This window comes from Scyliorhinus canicula, chromosome 5, assembly GCF_902713615.1.
Source record: "Scyliorhinus canicula chromosome 5, sScyCan1.1, whole genome shotgun sequence".
Taxonomy (NCBI): Eukaryota; Metazoa; Chordata; class Chondrichthyes; order Carcharhiniformes; family Scyliorhinidae; genus Scyliorhinus; species Scyliorhinus canicula.
In genome coordinates this window covers 169,194,416-169,218,302 of record NC_052150.1, presented here as the reverse complement: position 1 = coordinate 169,218,302, position 23,887 = coordinate 169,194,416, and the positions used below count along the sequence as shown (strand labels likewise).

The 23,887-nt window shown below is 44.4% G+C and overlaps 1 protein-coding gene and 1 long non-coding RNA gene across 3 annotated transcripts in view; one reads left to right on the top strand and one right to left on the bottom strand.

The window, feature by feature from the left end:
* The window catches only part of LOC119966422, a 51,695-nt gene extending 47,022 nt beyond the window's left edge, over positions 1-4,673 (top strand). For both annotated transcript variants that reach the window (XR_005460760.1, XR_005460759.1), the window contains exons 3-4: positions 103-188; positions 3,343-4,673. This is a non-coding gene — a long non-coding RNA (uncharacterized LOC119966422). The remainder of the gene's footprint in view (positions 1-102; positions 189-3,342) is intronic.
* Positions 1-23,887, bottom strand: part of mrc1a (mannose receptor, C type 1a) — a 213,876-nt gene that overhangs the window by 15,056 nt on the left and 174,933 nt on the right. Inside the window, exons 22-25 of the mRNA XM_038798045.1 lie at positions 22,507-22,670; positions 11,523-11,628; positions 9,709-9,941; positions 4,771-4,936 (exon numbers count right to left, since the gene is read on the bottom strand). Of these exons, the coding sequence (XP_038653973.1) occupies positions 4,771-4,936; positions 9,709-9,941; positions 11,523-11,628; positions 22,507-22,670 (669 nt within the window). The remainder of the gene's footprint in view (positions 1-4,770; positions 4,937-9,708; positions 9,942-11,522; positions 11,629-22,506; positions 22,671-23,887) is intronic.

Sequence of the window (23,887 nt, the reverse complement as noted above, 5' to 3'; positions counted from 1 at the left end):
CCATTGGAACGAGCACCTAGTGACTACCAACAACTGGCAGTCAGATTATGATACTAATCAGCTATTTTCAAACAGGATGCTTCAAAACATTCTCTGTCTTAGCCTTTCACAGCTCAACATGATGTTAAAGAACATGAACTAGTCCTGCCCTACCAATGCTATTTAAAGGGATCATGAAGTACTTACAGGTTAGTACATACGAACATACAATCATATGATTTAGTGCAGGAGTAGGCCACTCAGCCCTTGGGCCTGCTCTGCCATTCAATAAAATCATGGCTGATCCGATTGTAACCTCAACCCCACATTCCTGCCTATGCACGATAATGCCCTTTGAATGCCCTTTCACCTATTTGTTAATCAAGAATCTACCTAGCTCTGCCTTAAAAATATTCAAAGGCTCTGCTTCCACTGCCCTTTGAGGAAGAGAGTTCCAGAGACTTCCGATGCTCTTTCTCCTCACCTCTATCTTAACTAAGTGACCCCTTATTTTTAAACAGTGATCCTTCGTTCTAAATTCTTCAACGAGAGGAAACGTACTTTCCACATCCACTCTGTCAATATCCCTCAGATCTTAAATGTTTTGATTCAGTTGCTTCCTACTCTTCTAAACTCTATTGGATACAAACCTAACCTGTCCAACTGTTCATCATAAGACAACACGCCCATTCCTGCTATTAGTCTAGTAAACTTTCTCTGACCTGCTTCTAACACATTTACATCTTTCTTTAAACAGGGAGACCAATACTATACATAATACTCCAGATGTGGCCTCACTAATGCCCTGAAGCATAATCTCCTATTTTTGTAATCAATTGCCCTTTCATTAAATGCTAACATTCTATAAGTTTTCTTAATTACTTTCTGTCCCTGTTGACCAGCCATTCACTAGGACACCCAGATCCTCTGCACCTCAGAGCTCTGCAATCTGTCACCATTTGGATAATAAGCTTATTTTTTATTCTTCCTGCAAAAATGACCACGTTATTTGCCAGATATTTGCCCACTCATTTAACCTACCTATGTCCCTTTGTGGTCTTCTAATGTCCTCTTCGCAATTTACTTTCCTACCTATCTTTGTGCTGTCAGCAAATTTAGCAACCAAACCTGCAGTCCCTTCATCTGAGTCATTTATTTGTAAAACGTTGAGGCCCCAGCACTGATGCCGGTGGCACACTACTTGTCACATCCTGCTTACTTAAAAAATTATTGATTTATGTCAACGTTCTATTTCCTGTTAGCTAGCTAATCTTCAATCCTTGTCAATATGTTACACCTACACCAAGAGCTTTTATTTTTCCGCAATAACCTTTAATGTGGCACTTTATCAAATCTCTTCTGGAAATATAAGTGCAGTAAATCAACCGGTTCACTCCCTCCTATCTACAGCATATGTGACTCCTTCAAAGAACTCGAATAAAATGGTTAAAAATGATTTCCCTTTCACAAAACCATGTCGACTTGATCTGATTACCTTGAATTTTCCAAGTGCCCTTCTGTAACAATTTTGTTCCAACATTTTCTTTATGAGACGGAATGGTGGCACAATGGTTGGCACTGCTGCATCGCAGCGCCAGGGACCTGGGTTCAATTCCAGCTTTTGGTGACTGTGTGGAGTTTGTACGTTACTCCCCGTGTCCGTGTGGGTTTCCTCTGGGTGCTCCAGTTTCCTCCCACAGTCCAAAAGTGTGCAGGTTAGGTGGATTGGCCATGCTAAATTGTCCCTTAGTGCCCAAAAGGTTAGGTTGGGTTGCGGGGATGGGTGGGGATATGACCCTGGGTGGAGTGCTGTTTTGGGGGGTTGGTGCAGACTCTATGGGGCAAATGGACCCCTTCTGTACTCTAAGCATTCTATGATTCAATGGATTCTAGATGTCAGGCTAACTGGTCTGTAGTTTCCTGCTTTCTGTCTCCCTCCCTCGGAGACCCAACAATTTGCTCAATACCAAATCCCTGATTGTAATTTTCCTGAGTTCGTCCCACTCTTTCATTTCCTGAGTTACATCTATTCCTGGGATGTTACTTGCATCCTCTGTGGTGAGCACCAATTCAAAATACCCGTTCAATTCATCCGTCACAGCCCTACTTTCCATTACCAATTCCCTCCATGCACTTTCTTTCAAACCAGCTCCCACCTTAACTCTTATTTAACTGTCCATAAACACTTCTACTATCCATCTTTATATTATTAGCTAGCTTTCCCTTGTACTCGAGCTTTCCCTCCTTATCAATCTTTTTTGACATTCTTTGATGTTCTTTATGTTCGTTCCAAACCTGCCACTCACCTTTGCACAAATATATTTTCTTTAAGTTTAATGCTGTCTTTAACTTTTTTTAGTTAACCACGGATGGTGTGTCCGCCCCTTGGAACTTTTATTTATCATTGGAATATGTCTATTCTGTATACTCTGAAATAGCCCTTTAAATGTCTGCCACAGGATGGCCATTGATCTATCCCTTAAGCAGATTTGCCAGCTCGCTTCAGCTAGCTCTGCTTTCATGCCCTCATAATTGCCCTTATTTAAGTCTAAAATACTAGTCTTGGATGCACTCTTCTCTCCCTCAAACTGAATGTAAAATTCAATCATACTATGATCGCTGTTACCTAGGGGTGCCTTCACCATGAGGTTATCAATTAGTCAAATCTCATTGCACAAATGTAGCCTGCTCTCTGGTTGGCTCCAGAACGTGCTGTTCTAAGAAACCATCTCAAAAACATTGATGGGTTACTTCTTCTGGCTGCTGGTACAATTCTTGAGCTTTTCTTTTCACACTTAAAATTTGAGTAGTCTACAGAGAATGGACTAGCTGCTGCAGATATATTTTCAGTGATTTATAAATTGTCTTCAGAACTGGGTGGCCTCTGATGCCTTGCCCTGATCGCGTATGATCCAGAGAATGAACAGAATCAATTCCAGGGTTTATTGAGCCTTCGCAGCTGAAGGCGGCATTGCCATTGATGGAACAATTAAAAGCGGGAATTTAAAAGAGATCAGAATTGGAGAAAAGCAGACATATCTGGGGGCTGTAGGAAGTAGATTGCAGAGATGGGGAGGGATGAGGCCATAAAGGGATATAAATGTTTGTCTAGTTTTCCCTTACATGTATCTATACTATTTATTTCAGTGCGTTGTGGTAGACGGTTCTACATTCTCACCACACTTTGGGTAAATAGGTTTCTTCTAAATTGCCTATTGGATTTCTTAGTGACAATCTTATATTTACGGTCTCTACTTCTGACCTTCTCCACAAGAGGAAACATTTTCTCTGTACCCACCCTATTAAAGTCTGTCATAGTTCTAAATGGTGCGATTAAGTCACCTCAAGGCTCTTCTTTTTCAGGAGACCCAGCCTGCCAATTATTCCCTGGATTGTATACCTACATATTTCTGCTATCATCCCCGCAGATCGTCTTTCCACTGCCTCTGTTGGCAGGATTTACTGGTGCCGCGGAAGTGAAAGGATTTTTGGCTGGAGCCAGAATACCCCAGCCAATATCATTTTTATAATAAGGCGGCCAGAATTCACACACTACTCTTAAGTGTGATCCAACCAAGATTTGATATATGTTCATTGTAACTTTTCTATTTTCAATTCTATCTCCCAATAAATAACACCTAATGCTTTGTTGGCTTTATTTAGAGCCTTGCGGATCTGTGGCACAACTTTTAGTGGATTGATAACTATTCCGAGATTCCTTTGTTCCCCTACCCCACCTGGACTTTAATCTTGCAAGTAATAAATGTTCTTCCAACATAAATGTACTATCTCACATTTATCTGTGTTGCACTTCATCTGACATTCTGCAAGTTTATTAATGCTCTGTTATTTTTTGCAGTCCTCCTCAGAGTTTACTATCGCCCCCAATTTGTTGTCATCTGTAAACTTCAATGTGTTTTTGATTCCCAAGTCCAAATTATTAATGTAAATTGTGAACAGCTGTGGACCAGCATGGAATCCTGTGGAACACCACTTACCATTTTCAACCCATCTCAATAACTACCCTTTACTCTGATTCCTTTGGTCTTGAAACCTGCTGGTTTTCCATTTTTTTCCCTTATCCCCTGACTCCATATTCTCTGACCTCATTCATTAGTCTATTTTGGGACACCGTATCAAGAGCCTTTTGAAAATCAAGATAGATTACATCCACTGCATTATTATTGTCTAATCTCTCTTTTACCTTCTCAAAAAATGCATTTTCTTCTTTGAAATTCATGCTGACTATTCATGATAGTCTCCTTTCTAAATGTTAATGGGATTGCTCATCTCGTTTAGCTGGTCACTGTTAAAAGAGATTATTAAATGCAGCACTAACCAGCAAAATGGCATGTAGCCATTTTGATGAGCGCTAGCTGCCAATTTAATTGTCAGAGTAATAACTATCGTTTGGGAGGCCATTCCCAGTGCATGGAATGTTCCAACTCTTTCACAAAGATGGCATCTTGCACGAAAGGCAGGCTAAATCACTGTTGATAGTTAAGTCACAACCTTGGTCACCTCAGAGACTAGCACAATATCTGGAGAAGATTCTACCCATAGCTTATCATGAGGTAAACTTTGGAACAATGTACTCATAGAAAAAAATATATCTGTTTTTCATGCTGGTGCTGATATTCCTTTAATTAATGTCCAAAAACTATGACTGCTTTACAAACATGTAAAAACCGTTGAGTTGCTAATTTATTATTTTAATGTTAATAAAACTTGGATTAAAAAGCGTGTTTACCACAACCTATTTCAATTTATTGTGGACTATATGTTTCTTACCGGAAGATTTTTTACAAGCAGCATAATATTCATCATTGCACGTTGAAGTTTTCCAACTTCCATCCAGATTCATGAAGACACACCCATCATTGACCTTGGGTTCTCCAGCCTCCCATTTGGAATACCGCATTCTCCATCCATCAATCCATCTGTACTGTGCTGATGTCTAAAAATATTTCAGTTTTAAAATGTTGTGTCAGATTCTGCAATTATTTGTATTTGTTGGTCTATCAGCTGTGCCTATTTCTGCTTAAAGGGACAACAGTTAGTAATCTTTCTTGACCCGAATTTGCAACATCATTTGTGTCACTGACACTCAAACATTCAAAATATTTTGTATAATTCCTTTATATCTGTTGCATCCAATCTCAAGTATCAACCCGCAAAATCTTGACGGCACGGTAGCACAGTGGTTAGCACTGCTGCCTCACGGCTCCAGGGACCCAGGTTCAATTCCAGTCTCGGGTGACGGTGTGGAGTTTGCACTTTCTGCCCGTCTCTGCGTGGGTTTCCTCAGGGTGCTCCGGTTTCCTCCCACAGTCCAAAGATGTGCAGGTTAGGTGGATTGGTCGCGCTAAATTGCCCCTCAGTGTCCAAAATGTTTGGTGGGGTTACAGGGATAGAGTGGAGGCATGGGCTTATGTAGGGTGCTCTTTCCAAGGGCAAGTGCAGACTTGACGGGCCGAATGACCTGCTTTTGCACGGTAAGATCTATGGGGCGGGATTCTCCGACCCCCCCCCCGCCTGGTCGGAGAATCGGCGGGGGGGGGGTGGGGGGGGCGGCGTGAATCCCGCCCCCGCTGGCTGCCGAATTCTCCGGCGCCGGGGATTTGGCGGGGGTGGGAATCGCGCTGCGCCAGTCGGCAGCCACCACCCCCCCGGCGATTCTCCAGTCCGCGATGGGCCGAGTGGCCGCCCATTTTTTTCGCCGGTTCTGCCGGCGCAAATTAGAGTAGGTCCTTACCGGCGGGACCTGGCTTCGTGGGCGGCCTCGGGGGGGGGGTGCGGGGGGATCTGGCCCCGGGGGGTGCCCCCACAGTGCCCTGGCCCGCGATTGGGGCCCACCGATCCGCAGACGGGCAGAGGCTTTTTGGTACCGGTTGGCATGGTGCCAAGCCCCTTCTCCACCGGCCGATTCGGCGCAAACTACTCCGGGGTCGGCCTAGCCCCTGAAGTTGCAGAGGGTTCAGCACCTTTGGGGCGGCCCGACGTCCGAGTGGTTCACGCCACTCCTCGGCGCCGGGTAGGGCAGAATCCCGCCCAAGATCCATGATCGTTACTTTATACTATTTTAATATCCTTTCACAGGGTGTCAATGCACATCCAGAATAGTTAAAACACAGAAAGGAGCCACTCAGCTTGTTATGGTTCTCTGAAGGAGGAATGCACATAGTGCCTCTCCCCGCCTTCTAACTGTGGCCCTGCACGTTCATTCTTTTCAAATAATAATTTACAGAATCAGGAATAGTTAATATTACATTACTTCTAAATGTTATATATGGATTATCTGTTGCTTTGTACAAAATTATAATTGTATCTCCTATTTTCTCTGTACCACTATTTATAAAGTCCAAAATGCAATTGGCATTATTTTACTGTGCACTTAATTTTGCCATTTACTGGAAAGGCCTGCCACTGGAGCCGAATGTGAGAGGTGAGCCTGCTTCAGTGGATGATTGCACCCAAAGTGGTTTATTACTAGCGGTGCCTAATTAAGGCGACGCTACCAGGGGCCACTATGTGCGCCATGGAGTGCCCATCGTGGCAGCTCTCCCACCCCAGACCATCTGAGAGGCCACCAGGATTTACATAGTTGTCTTCCCACATGGTGAAAGGCCCTCCCTACATAGGCAAATCACCCAGGGGGTGAGAAGTAGCCCTTCATTGGCTACTAAGTGGCTCAGTTGTCCAGCAGGCAGGCAGCCACCACATCTCCCCTCACTGGCAAAATGATACAGTGTTAGAAGGACATCAGGCACCCTTCTCAATGCCTATCCCAATATTATGCCATCCCTGCAGTCTCCCAGCCTATCAGCAAAGGGCTGGGAAATTTTAACATTGCATCTATCTCATTGAGAACATTTAGGAAATTAACCCCATGTCCGTATGTTCATTAATAATAGTTTGACACTTTTCTCTTGAGCATACACTTGCACTCTTAACGTTTTCTCCATATCAAACTGCATCTGTCACCTATCTGCTCAAGCTGTTAACTTCTGCCTCTTCTCTTTTTGCCAGATCCCATCCTTTGTGCAAATTTTAAACATGGTGAATGCAAATCTAAACAATTTACATGCAATGAGAGCAGAAGTGGATCCAGCACTGGCCCCTAGGGCAACAACACTTTTAAGCCTCCTACAATCCATTTGCCTGAACTACAAACATAGGACTTGGGATCAGGGTGAGGCCATTGGGCCCTTTGAGCCCGTTCCACCATTGGATAAGATTGTGGCTGATCTGGTTGTGATTTCAACCCACTTTCCTGTCTGCACTTCATAAACGTGACTCCATTTCTATCGAAAATCAATCTAATTCAGTCTTAAATGAATTCAGTGACCCAGCCCCCACTGCTTTCTGTGGAAGGAAATTCCACAGACTAGCAACCCTCTGAGAGGAAATATGTCTCCTCATCTCCAGCTTATAAGGGAGATTTCTAATTCTTGAATGATTTTATGGTGTGGAATGTATTGCCTGATAAGGTGGTGGAAGCAGATTTGATGGTAAATTTCAAAAAGGAGTGGGATCAAGACATGAGGAGGAAACATGTGCAACGCCATGGGGAAAGAGCATGGGAGTGAGACTCATTGGGGAGCTCTTTCAATGATTCACCACAGACACTATGGACTGAATTGCATCCTCCTGTGCTCTTTGTTCCATGATTTTATAAGACGTTCTAGAACTGGAAGCAATATAGCGGGCCGGAATTCTCCAGCCGTTGGGATTCTCTCTTCCCGCCGACAGCGTGTCCCCCCCCCCCGCCCATGTCCCCATCTGCGGGTTTCCTCGTGGCGCGGAGAATCCCATCGGAGAATTCTAATCTCTCCCACAAGGGGAAACATCCTCTCAGCATCCACCCTGTCAAGTCCTCTCAGGGCTTATAGGTTTTAACATTCTTCTAAACACCAATGGGTTTGGGTTCAACCTGTACAACCTTTCTTTATAAAATGAGCACTTAATCCCAGGAATAAATTGAGTGAACCTCCTCTGAACTGGTTCTAACACAGTTATGTCCTTTTTCAAATAAGGAGACCAAAACTATATAGTATTCTAAATGCAGTCTCACCAAGGCCGTGTACAACAACCATAAACATTGCCTAGTTTTACATTCCATTCCTCCTTGTAATAAACACTAAAATAGCATTTGCCTTGCTGTACCTGCATCCTAAATGTTTGTTATTCAGTATCTGGGCACACAGATTTCTCTGTACCTGCAACTTTTGCAATCTCTCTCAATTTAAATAGTATAGCATTTTTCTATTCTTTCCGACTCTTCCCCTCTCCACCAACTGCTTATGCATTTTGCTTTATTTCTGCATATCATATTTATTCAACGATAGAAGATTCTCTTTTCAAATAAGGAAAGGAAAATTCTAAAATTGTTCATGTTGAAATACAGAATTAAAGGAAAAGTAATCATTCTCTTCCACCAAGATAAGTATGAGTGAGACACCCCTGCAGAAATTCACTCAACTTATTTCTGAAATGTGCTAATACCATGTCTCGACATCCATTTCAAGCAGTGACCACTCTAGCTGCACAAAAACTGCCTTATATGAGTCATTTACACTTTTACATATTTGATTCTGAATCCACTTGTCATAATTCCACAATTTCATTCAAAGTTATATTCCAAATCTACTCTTTTCATCGTTATCATTTATATGTTAGATACTTCTGTAAGATCAACTCTGTTTCTTCATACTCATACCTCGGGTGGGATCTATCTCATGGCTCTTCTCTGTACTGCTTCCAGTTCTAGAACGTCTCATAAAATCATAGTACAAAGAGCACAGGAGGAGGCAATGCGGCCCATAGTGCCTGTGGTGAATCATTGAATGATCTCTCCAGTTAGTATCAATCGCATGCTCTTTCCCCATGGCCTTGTAAATGTGTCCTCCTCATGTCTTTATCCCATTACTTTTTGAAAGTTACCATCAAATCTGTCTCCACCACCCTGTCAGGCAATGCATCCAGACCATAAACACTCACTGCACTGAAGAGCTTTCCTCATTTCGCCCCTGGTTGTTTTGCCATTTCTCATTAGCTCTTGGAGGTCACGACAGTCATGCTCTAACCAGAGGGTTGTATATTTGATCAGGAATGTATTTTATTTATACTCAGCAGTCTTGGTTCCATGGTTCAACTTTCTGTTGGTTCTGCGGATTACTACTCTGCAGTGGTTGCACATGTCTAGCCTCCTCAATCCCCTTCCATTCCATCATTCATTCCGTCAAAACTATACATGGAATATGTGTGTTTTCTTTCCTATGGGAAAAACATCGCTGCGGTTGTCCAATTTAATCTGCCATTGATCTGCCCACATACATGTCAAGCCTGCTCTGCAGTTTTTGAACCGTTTTCATTGCCCCTTCTACTTTGGGATCATCAGCAGATTTGACCACTTGAGTTTTGAGTTCCTAAGTCTACATCATTTTCATAAATTAAAATAGTAGAGATCACAAGAATCCACTTTTTTTTTTCCACAGGCCAAAATACCTCCTCTGACCTGTTCTTATTATTTTCATTCTCCGCTCAGATTCTTTTCCAGTCCCAAAGATTGTTATGAATCCTCTTACACTGTTTCAAATTTGATGTTGATGTTTATCTTTGTCAAGTGTATTTGAAAGTATGGTGCAAAGTGCTTGCAGGAATCAATATCTTGAGTAGTACAGTGCATTTAACATTTTTCTTCAACTAACAGTGCTAAGTGTTTCTTACCTCATTGCCATTTAATCCAATCCACAGTTTTTGGCCAAATTTATAAGCTTCTAATATTAGGAAGGAATGCTCAAAGCCATTTGTGATGCTGACAATCTGAGCCCCCTCTGCCTCGCAGACCTTACGAGCATCTTGCCATTTCAGCTTGACCGTAATTATTTTGTATGAACTGTTGGCATACTTAATGTAGTTTGATGGTGCCATGGTTGTGGGCTCTAACATTAGTGCACGATCTGTGGAAGGAATCATATTTGGCACTATTATTTCCATTCAGAGTTTTACGAATACAATGTTTTTTTATGATATCAAGATTACACTCAATTCACCCAATTAGACCAGAAGTTGTTTTAGCAAACATTTAATGTATTATTAGACATTGAAGGACCTGAGATGATGGGGTTGATTTTTTGGATCCAGACAGTCAACAGTGAGCATTTCTCAATACCAGTGCAGATCAGGAAATCACAGGTTCACTACCCATGATACGGTCTCTGTTGATATAAGTGAATCCCTACATTTCCAAATAGAAGGCTCACGGGAAAGGTTGCCCAACATCAGTGCCTTTCTGTTGTGTCTTTAGAATGATCATGCTCTCATCGGAAAATAAATGTTTAAGTTCTTCATGAAGATGTTCTTTAGAATGCATTTCAATTTGCATTCTCTGATATGGTTATCCATTTCATTTTTTAAAAAAAGTAATGCTGCCCATGTCCCACTCTTCCTCCTCTTCTGCATCATCAATAACTTGTCCCAGGTTCGATCCCGGTTCTGGGTCACTGTCCGTGTGGAGTTTGCACATTCTCCCTGTGTTTGCGTGGGTTTCACCCCCACAACCCAAAGATGTGCAGGGTAGGTGGATTGGCCACGCTAAATTGCCCCTTAATTGGAAAAAATGAATTGGGTACTCTAAAAAAAATTTTTTAAAATCAATAACTTGTCTTTATTCAGATACTCCAATGTTGAAAGCATTCAAGACTCTGCAACTGAGAGGGGAAGAGGGAATAAATAAGACCAGATCACCTTTCGTTGCATTGGGTACTAAAACTCAAGATGAAATACAGTCATCAGTTCAAACAGAGCAGAAAATTGATTGAACCAAGATGGGGAATGGAGGAAGACAAGGGAAGAGGAGATAGGAGTTGGGAGAAGGAAGAAGGAAAGGAATGAATGAAAGGAGAGGGAAGAGAAATCAAAGTGGTGAAGAGGGGTGGGAGAGTGGAGAGTGAAGGAAGAGAGGAAGAGAATAGTGTGAAATGGAAGAAGCAGGGGAAGGAGATGGGAAGATGAGAAAGGGAAGGCATGAGGATAGGAGAAGGGAAAGTGGAAGGGCAAAAGGAGTGATGAGGTGAACACAGTGGGTATCAGGAGAGGAGACAAGATTGGGAGAGCAGTGTTGCTGGGGAAGGGAAGTGTAAAAGGCTCAGGTGGAAGATGGAGGATAACAGTGAGCACCCCACAGAAGCTAATCTGTTCAGTACTAGCTAGAAATAATTCAAATACAGATTGAGCATCCCTTATCCGAAATGCTTGGGGCCGTGTATTGGATTTCAGAAATTTTTGGATTTTGGAATATACCACGTAAGTGCGGGCACGTTGGGAACTACGCACATGAGGCAGTGCTCAACCTGTCACAATTCTTCATGCTGTGAGCTGTGCAAGTGCTCTGGCATGTACTCGGGTAATGAAGAGTTGTAAACTGGGCTGAACTTGTCTCACTGAGTACGGTTGGCATACATCATTATTATTTCAGCTCATTTACCAGATACATTGAGATTATTAATATGATGTCCTGAAATGCCATAAGAAATACTCACCTTTGTACTTTTGGCATACATAGCCTCTTTTAAGATCACAGTAGTCATTCCTCCAAGCTCCAATGTTTTTATTTCCATTCACAATCACAGTCACACAGTCAGTTGCCCATAGAGTAAAAGCAAAAAATAAGAGTTAGCCCCTAATACCAGCATGCTCCTGAAAAAAATACTAACCAAAATTAAAGATTAAGCCATGGATGTCAGACAATAACAAGTTGATGTTGTGCCCTGCAAATATCACAGATAAGGTTGTGTGGCAAATTATCAAGCAACTTATGACTAGCCAGGCAGTTTTCTTTTGCACAAGGAGTAATAGACTTCTGAAATAAGGTACAGGAGAACCCCAATGAAGTGGACGTTATGAATCAATTCAAATTCAGTCAAAAATATTTCTCGAGATAGGTGCTGAATGATATAAGAAGGCAAAGAACTGGAGTTGATCACGGTGAAACTCACTTGCAAGGGGCAATTATCTGAAATGTGCAGCCAACAAATGGGTAGCCAATTGCAAATGCAGAAATCATGCTTTATGTGTGAATGAATATAGATATAATTAGGTAGAATATAGATACAATTAGGTGAAATATAGATAATTAGTTAAATTCAGATATAGTAGGCGAAATTCTCCGCTCCCGCGATAAATCGGGAAGGCCGGCGTGAACTCGGCCGAGTTTTACGATGGTCTCGGTGGCCGCTCCTCTCACCTTATTCACCCCCATCCGGGGGGCTAGGAGCGGCGCTCCGTAACTTGCGTCAAGGTGGCGCGCCGAGAATGACGCGACGGCGGCACCTAAGTGACGTCAGCCGCGCATGCGCAGGTTGGACGGCTCCAACCTGCGCATGTGCGGCTGACGTCACGACGTCTGACGGCTCAAACGCACGCATGCACGGTTCCCGTCTTCCCCTCCGCTGCCCCGCAAGACGTGGCGGCTTGATCTTGCAGGGCGGCGGAGGGGAAAGAGTGCGTCGCTTTGAGACGCCGGCCCAACGATCGGTGGGCACCGATCGCGGGCCAGTCCCCTCCCGAGCACGGCCATGGTGCTCACTCCCCTCTCCGCCCCCACAAGCCTCAAACCAGCATTTGGCGCCCACGTTCACGACGGCAGTGACCAGGTGTGGTTGCCGCCGTCGTGAACCGGTTGGGAACAGCAGGCCGCTCGGCCCATCCGGGCCGGAAAATCGCCGGTCGCCGTGAAAAAAGGCGAGCGGCGATTCTTCCAAGCGGGGGGTGGGAGAATCACAGGGGGGGGGGGGGCGCCAGGGGGGCATGTCTTGAGTCGCCCGACCCTCCCGCGATTCTCCCACCCGGCGTGGGGAGCGGAGAATTCCGCCCAGTATATTTAGATATAGGCCATTACATGTTAAGTAAATAGATTCCTTTAATACAAATGAATTGAAAAAGTAGTCACTCTTCTGAAAGGCAGTGTTTCTGTCCCTTTGTCTTTTATAGAGATATATCTGGTATCTGGGCTTAAAACATATGGGGCTGGATTCTCCGCTGGCGGGATGCTCCGTTTTGCCGGCAGCCGGGGGGGGGGGGGGGGGGGGGGGGCTCTTGACGGCGTGGGGCTGCCCCACAATGGGAAATCCAATTAACCGGCCGGCGTAACGGAGCATCCCATCGGTGGGGGGAAATAGAAATGTGGCGTGACAGGGCAGAGAATCCAGTCCATGTTCATTAGCTAAAATCTACTGGGATGTCGTTAAAAGTTCCTTAAACAGAGGGTACCTGCTCCACTGTTATGAGGAAAAATAAAGTATTTAGGGTCTGTCTATTTTATTGGGCTTTACAGCGCAGAATGAGGCCCTTCAGCCCATCATGTCTGTGCCAGCCATCAAGCACCTATATTCTAATTCCATTCCCCAGTATGTAGCTTTGTATGTTATGCTGTTTCAAGTACTCATCTAAATGCTTCTTAAATGTTGTGTTATATTCCTGATAATATGGTTTTTAGCAAAAAGAATGTTAAAATGATATTAACAGACATTAACCTCTCTTTGTGATATAAAGCGTGTCGAGTTTTGTCTGTCAAATGGCAACCTTCATGAAGTAATTTGAAAAAAGAATTACTGGTACCAGATAGAACTAGATGTCACCAATATCTTGTGTTATGTCCAAAAAATATGAAAGAAAACCCAATAGTGTACATCAGACTCTATTTTAATTTTGCTATAATGAACCCAACAGGATGGCTGCTGAAAATTATATGAACGCAGGATCGCCCATTTGTTCTGGAAGCTCCCAACAGGAGTTATAGGGGCAGAAGAATCCTCCTTTCATCATCGTATCTCGCACCTTATAAGGACAATTTAACCATGAACCCAAGGGACTCACAGATTGAAATTTGTTATTTCTGCAGAGATGTTAAAAGACATATTGTTGAATGTCTTGTTAAGAGGAAGAAGGAGACTTATGTAAGGCTGAGGAAACAAGGTTCAGACAGGGAGGGATACAAGATAGCCAGGAGGGAACTGAAGAAAGGGATTAAGGAGAGCTAAGAGAGGGCATGAAAAATCTTTGGCAGGTAGGATCAAGGAAAACCTCAAGGCCTTTTACACATATGTGAGAAATATGAGAATGACTAGAGCGAAGGTAGGTCCGATCAAGGACAGTAGCGAGAGATTGTGTCTCGAGTCTGAAGAGATAGGAGAGGTCTTGAACGAGTATTTTTCTTCAGAATTTACGAATGAGAGGGGCCATATTGTTGGAGAGGACGGAGTGAAACAGACTGGTAAGCTCGAGGAGATACTTGTTAGGAAGGACGATGTGTTGGGCATTTTGAAAAATTTGAGGATAGACAAGTTCCCCGGGCCTGACGGGATGTATCCAAGGATTCTATGGGAAGCAAGAGATGAAATTGCAGAGCCGTTGGCAATTATCTTTTCATCCTCACTGTCAACAGGGGATTGGAGAGTGGCAAATGTTGTGCCTCTGTTCAAAAAAGGGAATAGGGATTACAGACCAGTTAGTCTTACTTCGGTGGTAGACAAAGTAATAGAAAGGGTACTGAGGGATCGGATTTCTGAGCATCTGGAAAGACACTGCTTGATTAGGGATAGTCAGCACGGATTTGTGAGGGGTAGGTCTTACCTTATGGAATTCTTTGAGGAGGTGACCAAGCACGTGGACGAAGGCAAAGCAGTGGATGTAGTGTACATGGATTTTAGTAAGGCATTTGATAAGTTTCCCCATGGTGGGCTTATGCAGAAAGTAAGGAGGCATGGGATAGTGGGAAATTTGGCCAGTTGGATAACGAACTGGCTAACCGATAGAAGTCAGAGAGTGGTGGTGGATGGCAAATATTCAGCCTGGAGCCCAGTTATCAGTTGCGTACCTCAGGGGTCAGTTCTGGGTCCTCTGCTGTTTATGATTTTAATTAATGACTTGGATGAGGGAGTTGAAGGGTGGGTCAGTAAATTTGCAGATGATACAAAGATTGGTGGAGTTGTGGTTAGTGAGGAGGGCTGTTGCCAGCTGCATAGAGACATAGATAGGATGCACAGCTGGGCTGAGAAGTGGCAGATGGAGTTTAACCCTGAAAAGTGAGGTTTTCCATTTTGGAAGGACAAATATGAATGCGGAATGAGGGCGAACGGTAGGGTTCTTGGCAATGTGGAGGTGCAGAGAGATCTTGGGGTCTATGTTCATAGAGCTTTGAAAGTTGCCACACAAGCGGATAGAGCTGTGAAGAAGGCCTGTGGTGTGCTGGCGTTCATTAGCAGAGAGATTGAATTTAAGAGCCGTGAGGTGATGATGCAGCTGTACAAAACCTTGGTATGGCCACATTTGGAGTACTGTGTACAGTTCTGGTCACCTCATGAAATGAAATGAAAATCGCTTATTGTTACAAGTAGGCTTCAAATGAAGTTACTGTGAATAGCCCCTAGTCACCATATTCCAGCGCCTGTTCAGGGAGGCTGGTACGGGAATTGAACCGTGCTGCTGGCCTGCCCTGGTCTGCTTTCAAAGCCAGTAATTTAGCCGTGTGCTAAACCAGCCCCTCCTCATTTTAGGAAGGATGTGGAGACTTTGGAAAAGGTGTAAAGGAGATTTAGCAGGATGTTGCCTGGAAAGAAGAGTAGGTCTTACGAGGAAAGGTTGAGGGTGTAAGGCCTTTTCGCATTAGAATGGAGAAGAATGAGGGGAGACTTGATAGAGGTTTATAAGATGATCAGGGGAATAGATAGAGTAGACAGTCAGAGGCTTTTTCCCCCGGGTGGAACAAACCATTACAAGGGGACATAAATTTAAGGTGAATAGTGGAAGATATAGGCGGGATGTCAGAGGTAGGTTCTTTACCCAGAGAGTTGTGGGGGCATGGAATGCACTGCCTGTGGAAGTAGTTGAGTCAGAAACATTAGGGACCTTCAAGCGACTATTGGATAGGTACATGGATTACGGTAGAATGATGGGGTGTAGATTAATTTGTTCTTAATCTAGGACAAAAGTTCGGCACAACATTGTGGGCCGAAGGGCCTGTTCTGTGCTGTATTTTCTATGTTCTATATATCTCACACCTGGGACTGTCCAGGCCCATTTCAAAAGGGGACTATTGAGGAGGAAATGGAAATCATTTACAACTCTAGTGGAGTCAGAGAGTCTACCCAGACAGTGGCATCTCGGCCCAAGAATCTCAACATGGACGGTAACTCTTTCAAAGGCCACTATGTGGGACATTATCAGTTCTGAAATCAAAGCCAGTCCCAGACTTGAGTTAAACGCACCTTTTGAAATAATTGTGGAAAAAGGTCACATGACATAAGTGGCCAATTTGAAATCCCTATATTCCTAAAACTGAAAATTCCCCAATCTGCTGAATTACCAACTAATCGAACAACCCCCAACTGACCAAGTAACTGATCTCCGTGTCTCAAATTTTAAGTGTTATAATCCTTGCGGAGGTCACTGTGGTGATATGCATCACTGTAGATACACAAGGGGTTAATGTAAGTCCACGTAAACTAGCTAGATACTGGAGGGAGCACCAGAGACATGACGCACAGACACTCAACCAATAGGTCAGTAAGATAGGACACGACCAATGGGCATTCACGATACACACAGAGGTGACACTACCACAGGGTGGCATTACACCAACCTATATATGAAGGACACAGCACACATGATCTTCCTCTTTCCAGTGGAGACTCTCAGTGAGTACAGACACAGGGTTAATTCAATATCACACCCACCACGTGGATTGTAGCAGACTGGTTTGTCAGTCTGCGTAGCTATAGAAGGATTAACAGTAGTGGCGAACCCGAGTAGGAGAATTGTAAATAGTTCAATAAACGTGTTGAAGTTATCTCCACGTCTGAACCTTCCTTTGTCAGAGTGCACATCAAGGAAGCCGCTTATGCTACGCCAAGAGCATAACAAGACAGTCACTGCATCACGACAGTAAGATTCCTTGTGACCTCCACTGAATACAAAGTTCCCCAGTAACGGGGTCGGGATTCCCCCTTAATACGGGATTAGATCACGAGTATAAAAACCTGACCTGGGTGCTGGTTCTGGAGGAGAACGATTCCGGCAGTGGAGATCTTTTTATCGTAAATAAACCTAACCTAACCTTTGTTTTCTACCTGTTTGGTCATTGCAAATGCTACTTTAGCGGATTCTACAAAAACACTCTAATCATTGCCTGCCAAGAGGTTTGAGCACAGAAACCCTATCATGCTACCTGGTCTTTCACTTCAAGGATTTTTGTGTTACAGTCTCCAACCGGCAATTCATCTAAACTGAACTCTGCCATGAAAGAAATACCTTCTGGATGCGACTTTTCTGGAAATCACGTAAATTAATACACATTTATGTGCTGCTTTTACGGTGTGTGTGTGTGAGTGCGTGTGTAACTAACATCCCAAGTGTGTGTAACTAACCTAATGAGTGTGAGTGCGTGTGTAACTAACATCCCAAGTGTGTGTAACTAACCTAATGAGCATGTGTATAGCTAATCTTCTGCGTGAGTGTGTGTTTTGAGTGTGTGTGTGTAACTAACCTTCTAAGTGTGTATTTAACTAAGCTTCTGAGTGTGTGTGTGTGTAACTAACCTTCTGAGTGTGTGTGTGTGTAACTAACCTGAGTGTGTATAGAATAGAACAGTACAGCACAGAACAGGCCCTTCGGCCCTCAATGTTGTGCCGAGCCATGGTCACCCTACTCAAACTCACGTATCCACCCTATACCCGTAACCCAACAACCCCCCCTTAACCTGACTTTTATTAGGACACTACGGGCAATTTAGCATGGCCAATCCACCTAACCCGCACCTCTTTGGACTGTGGGAGGAAACCGGAGCACCCGGAGGAAACCCACGCACACAGGGGGAGGACGTGCAGACTCCACACAGACAGTGACCCAGCCGGGAATCGAACCTGGGACCCTGGAGCTGTGAAGCATTTATGCTAACCACCATGCTACCCTGCTGTGTTTGTAACTAACTTTCTGACTGTGTGTAACTAATCTTCTGAGTGTGTGTATCTAAGCTTTTGAGTGTGTGTGTGTGTATGAGTGTGTGCGTGTGACTAACCTTCTGAGTGTGTGTGTAACTAACTTTCTGACTGTGTGTGTAACTAATCTTCTGAGTGTGTTTGGAACTAACTTTCTGACTGTGTATAACTAACCTTGAGTGTGTGTTTGTAAAAAACAATCTAACTGTAACTAACCCCCCTTACTGTGTGTAACTAACCTTCCGACTGTGTGTAACTAACCTGAATGTATGTTTGCAACTAATCTTCTGACTGTGTGTTTGTAACTAACCTTTGATGTACCATTAATTACCACGAGACGAGAAAGGTGAAACAATCGAGGCTTTATTGAACAAGATGTTGTGCCTCCTGTAGCTGGAACCAGAATGGCTGCAGTGCAGGAGAGCACACACTTTTATATGCCGCCTGCTGGGCGGAGCCAGCAGGCAGGGATTTACCGTCGTACTTGTAATATACGGCTAGTGCCGTAATACATATAATGAAATGAAATGAAATGAAAATTGCTTATTGTCACGAGTAGGCTTCAATTAAGTTACTGTGAAAAGCCCCTAGTCGCCACATTCCGGCGCCTGTCCGGGCAGGCTGGTACGGGAATCAAACCGTGCTGCTGGCCTGCTTGGTCTGCTTTAAAAGCCAGCGATTTAGCCTGGTGAGCTAAACCAGTAAGATATATTACTAGTGGTGTTTACCACAACCTTCTGAATGTATGTGTGTAAATAACCTTCTGAGTGTGTATATGTAACTAACCTGATTGTGTGTGACTATCGTTCTGAGTGTGTGTATGTAACTAACCTTCTGACTGGATGTGTGTGAAACTAACCTTCTGAATGTGTGTGTAACTAACCTTCTGAATGTGTGTGTGTGTGTGTAACTAACCTTCTGATTGGATGTGTGCAACTAACCTGACTGTGTGTTTGTAACTAACCTTCTGACTGTAACTAACCTTCTGACTGTAACTAACCTTCTGATTGTGAGAGTGTGTAACTAACCTGAGTGAATATTAAAGAGACTTAGCTGTGTGGGCTTGGGGAATCATGCAACAGCCATGATTAAAAACAACTCTGCTTGCTCACTGCTTTACAGTTGTAAATGATTATCCATTCACTTAAAGATTATGGGGGCGATTCTCCGAGCCCCGCGATGGGCCGGAGAATCGCCGTAACCACACCACGACGCCCCAACGCTGGCGCACGATTCTCCACAGTGCGGAGAATCGTTGCCATTTGCGCCGGTGCGTTTGGCGCGGCGCCGGCCGCGGGAAGCTGGGATTGGCGGGGCAGCCTGGATGGGCCAAGCGGCCGCGCCTATGCAACAGAGTCCCGCTGGCGCTGTTCACCCTTGGTCGCTGCCGGCGGGAACTCTGCGCGAACGGACGGGGGGAGGCGGCCTGGGGGTGGGGGGGGTGCTCCTTCACCGGGGGGGGCCTCCGATGGGGTCTGGCCCACGAACGGGGCCCACCAATCGGCGGGCCGGCTTCTTCCCCCCCGGGCCTACTTTCTTGCGCGCAGGCCCCTGAACACTGACTCCATGTTGAGTCGGGGCCGGCCGCTAAAGACGTCCCCCATGCATGTGCAGGACGGCGCAGTCCAACTGCGCATGCACGGGTTGGCGTGGTGCCCGAAAGGAGTCTGGAGCGGCGTGAACCGCTCCAGCACCATGCTGGCCCCCTGTGGGGGCCAGAATCAGTCGTACCAGGGCCCGGTTCGTGCCCTCGTGAAACGCGACAGCATTCACGACGGCGTGAACACTCGGGCTCCATATCGGAGAATCACCCCCTTTCAATCACAGAAATAGAATATTACACATCACCTTTACAAAATAATTGATACTACGTGGCCGGGATTTTGCGATAACGTGGCCAAGTGTTGATCCCGGCGTCAAAACTGGTGCGAGCGACGCCGGCATCAACGGGCCTCCAGGCCCAGTAATTCTCCTGTTATACGGGGGCTAGAACAGCGGTGCAGTGCTGTGCACTGCTCCGGCTCCGAAGGCCGGCCCTGCATGGCCGGCGCAGGTCCGCACATGCACATGATGGCCGTCTCCATGCCAGCGCATGCACGTGGTTGCTGTCTCTACGTCGGCCCCCGCGCAACATGGCGGAGCCCTACAGGGGCCCGGCGTGGAGGAACATAGGGCCCTCCTGGAATGAGCGTGCCCGCCAATTGGTAGCCCCTGATCGCGGGCGTGGTCCATGGATTCCCCCCCCCCCCCCGGAGTCGGATCACCCACAATTGCAAAATATGTGGTAATCAGGTTGGAAACATTATGAAAAAAAACTTCACCATTGAAAATTCAGAAGTATTGAAAGCTTCTTTCTTGTATGTTTCTCAGGATCGAGGTTAGGTGCTTCCAAACTTAATTGGGGAGAGACATCTTGCCAAGCAGACAGCTTCAGAGTCGGGAATTATTTTTTCCAATTAAGGGTCAATTTAGTGTGGCCAATCCACCGACTCTGCACATCTTTGGGTTGTGGGGGTGAGACCCACACAGCCACAGAGAGAATGTGCAAACTCCACATGGCCAGTGACCCGGGGCCGGGATCGAACCCGGGCCCTTGGTGCTGTGAGACAGCAGTGCTAACCACTGTGCTGCCCTGATACTCGGGAAATTTAAGGTAACACTTTAGATTTTTCGGGAGATTGTAAGATATTTTGCTCTGACAGTGTATAGGCTGAACTTTTCGATTCTATACCAGAACTATGATTCGTTTTTGCAACGAAAGGGAAAATGCTGGAAAATCTGAGCAAGTCTGGCAGCATCTGTAGGGAGAGAAAAGAGCTAACGTTTCGAGTCCGATGACTCTTTGTCATAGCTGCTTTTTTCATCTTTTAACAATCTTTAACATTGCGATGTACTTAACCACATACAGTACATTGCATATTTAGTTCTATGATACATTTTTAAATAAGTAAATAAATGTATCGCCTCGCATAGTAGTCTGTATACAACTCCAAGATCCCCACTTCATAGAATTTGTAGTGGAGAAATATATTATTGAAGAAAGACCTCAACCCTTACAATAGCTGGGCTATTTATAATCTAGCTGACACTTATTAAATTGGATATCTGGAAGAAGGAGATATGGACCAGTTCTTCAGACCCAAACAAGTGTTTGTGAGATCAGGCTAGCTTAAACCTGTGTGGCAGTAATTATCAGTGAAATGCTGACGGTCTGGAATAGTTCTATATGGGGTTAAGTTTATAAACCAATTCATATGTTGTAATTCCCATAGTTGCACCATGAGGTGTCCAAAGGACTTGAATGTTCAGAGAAGCAGGCAGCAATATTTTTTTAAAGTTTTGCTCCTGCAATCAGTTGCAATGCAAACAATTGCAGTTGCAATAGAGAAATAACCCTCGCAAAAACAATTTAATTTTTTGTGTTAATATTTTTTTTAAGATGACACACTGACCCCATTGTCACTTAATTACACTCTGGCCATTCCCAATGATCAATTTCTTGAGGCTAGTACCCCAGTTCCAGTGTTAATGTGTGAACATCCATCAGACCCATGGTATTGTTGCTGGACCAGTAATGCAGAGACCCAGGATAATACTCCAAGGACCCAGGTTCAAATCCCACCATGCCGAATTTGAATTCAATAAAAACCTGGAATTAAAATGACCATAAAACCATTGTCGATTGTTGTAAAGACCCATCTGGTTCACTAATGTCCTTTAGGGAAGGAAAAATGTCCTACATGTGACTCCAGACCAACAGCAATGTGGTTGAATCTCAAATGCCCTTAGGGATGGGCAATAAATGCCGACACAGCCAGCAACACCCAAATCCCATGAGTGAATAAAATAAAATAATCCTGGGACAACTAGTGGGCAGTCCAATATTCCCCAATCAAACCCTAAACAGCTCCCAAGCAAATTCACACATTTAACTGACTGATAATTTTACTAAACTTTACATTCTGTTTTTAAATGTTTCTCCTAAAGGTATAAATGTTGTCTTCTGCTGCTTTCTGTCGCCCTAATTCTCATCTGCTGCCCATTATTCAATCTACAACCCCCGCTGCCTGGGGAAAGCCAGCAGCATAATCAAAGACCCCTCCCACCCAGTTTACTCACTCTTCCAACTTCTTCCATTGGGCAGGAGATACAAAAGTCTGAGAACACGCATGAACAGATTCAAAAACAGCTGCTTCCCCGCTGTTACCAGACTCCTAAACATCCCTCTTATGGACTGACCTGATTAATACTACACCCTCTATGCTTCACCCGATGCCGGTATCTATGTATTTACATTGTGTGCCTTGTGTTGCCCTATTATGTATTTTCTTTTTACTTTATTTTCATGTACAAAATGATCTGTTTGAGCTGCACGCAGAAAATTACTTTTCACTGTACTCGGTACACGTGACAATAAACAAATCCAATCCAATTAGAAGCCGCAGTGTTCATGAAGCCAAATAGAATTTATTACTAAAAGAAAGGAGGCTAATCCATTGCCTAGAGAATGTTGGGTGTGGTTGGTACTTACTGGATCATTGTAGCTGTACCTTTGTCCGGTGGGGAATCCCTTGGCCCAATTAGTATAGTTTACTCCCTTTCCTTCAGTCCAGAGATATTTACTCTCTTTATTAATATCATTCAATCCAATCCAAACATTCACAGGAAAACCATTCAGCCTCATGGTAATAAATGCTGCAGAGGAGGGCAGATGGAAATATTTTGAGACTACAGAAGTTCAGCACTGTAGCAAACAATATTTTCCCTTAGCCAATTGTTTTAGCATACAAAAATAATTCATATAATACATAGAATCCTATCGAATCCCCACAGTGCCGATGTTGAACCCGGGTACAGATCACTGTGAGGCAGCAGTGCTAACCACTATGCCACCTTGCCGCTCATTTACCGAGATGTGCCCAAGACTTTTTAAAATGGAATAATGAATTAATTCCAGATTTAGTGTTAGAAATAAAATTATCCCAGGCATTTCTGTGATAATTCTACAAATTTTCAAAACAATGAATGGAGGCCATTTGGTCCATCAGTCCTAAACTGGTTCTTTGGAAGAGCAATTTGTATTGGCTAATTTTCCCGGATTTTTTCCATGTTCTTTTGCATTTCCTTTTTTTAAGTATTTGGACACGATCTACCATCCGCGTTCTGCCTGAAAGACAGCTTGGCAAATAGGTGCAGAGAGATCGCTCTTCTTGATCTATCTAGATCACCATGCTTCGCGTGATCTAATGTGATCTCACGTGACGTCGTAATCTGAACACACCCATTGTGGGCAGGATCAATATTTTGCAAATCTGCATATTCGAGCGAGACAGCTAGTCTCACTTTAATATGCACACACCTGATCTACCACAAATGGAAATCAGCTGGACAGCACTTGTTATGGTTTCCCAAGAGATCGTAGGCCCCCAGGTGGTTATCCTCTGGGCAGGGTGGCACATTGGCACTGCTGGTGCCACCTGGGTACATTGGCACTGCCAGCCTGGCACCCTGGCACAGCTGGCTGGGGAACTGCCAAGTTGCCAGGCCAGCAGTACTAATGTGCCAGGCTGCTATTTTTCCCACACAGGTATCAGGCCAGGAGAAGCCCTGCACTTGTGCCCGAGGATCCCCTTATAGGTGAGTTGGGTCTTTGGGGGGGGGTTTGAGGGTTGGTTTAGGTTGGGGGTCCAGAGATCGTGATTTTAAATGGCATCCCAATCTCTTCCTGCACTGAGGAGCTCCGGCGAGTGGAGCTTCTGAGTGCGGTGGGCAATGGGAAACTGGTGGATGCGGTGTATCTGGATTTCCAGAAGGCAATCAACAAGGTGCCGCACAAAAGGCTTTTGCACAAGATAAGCACAGCATTACGGGTAATGTATTAGTATGGATAGAGGATTTATTAACTAACAGAA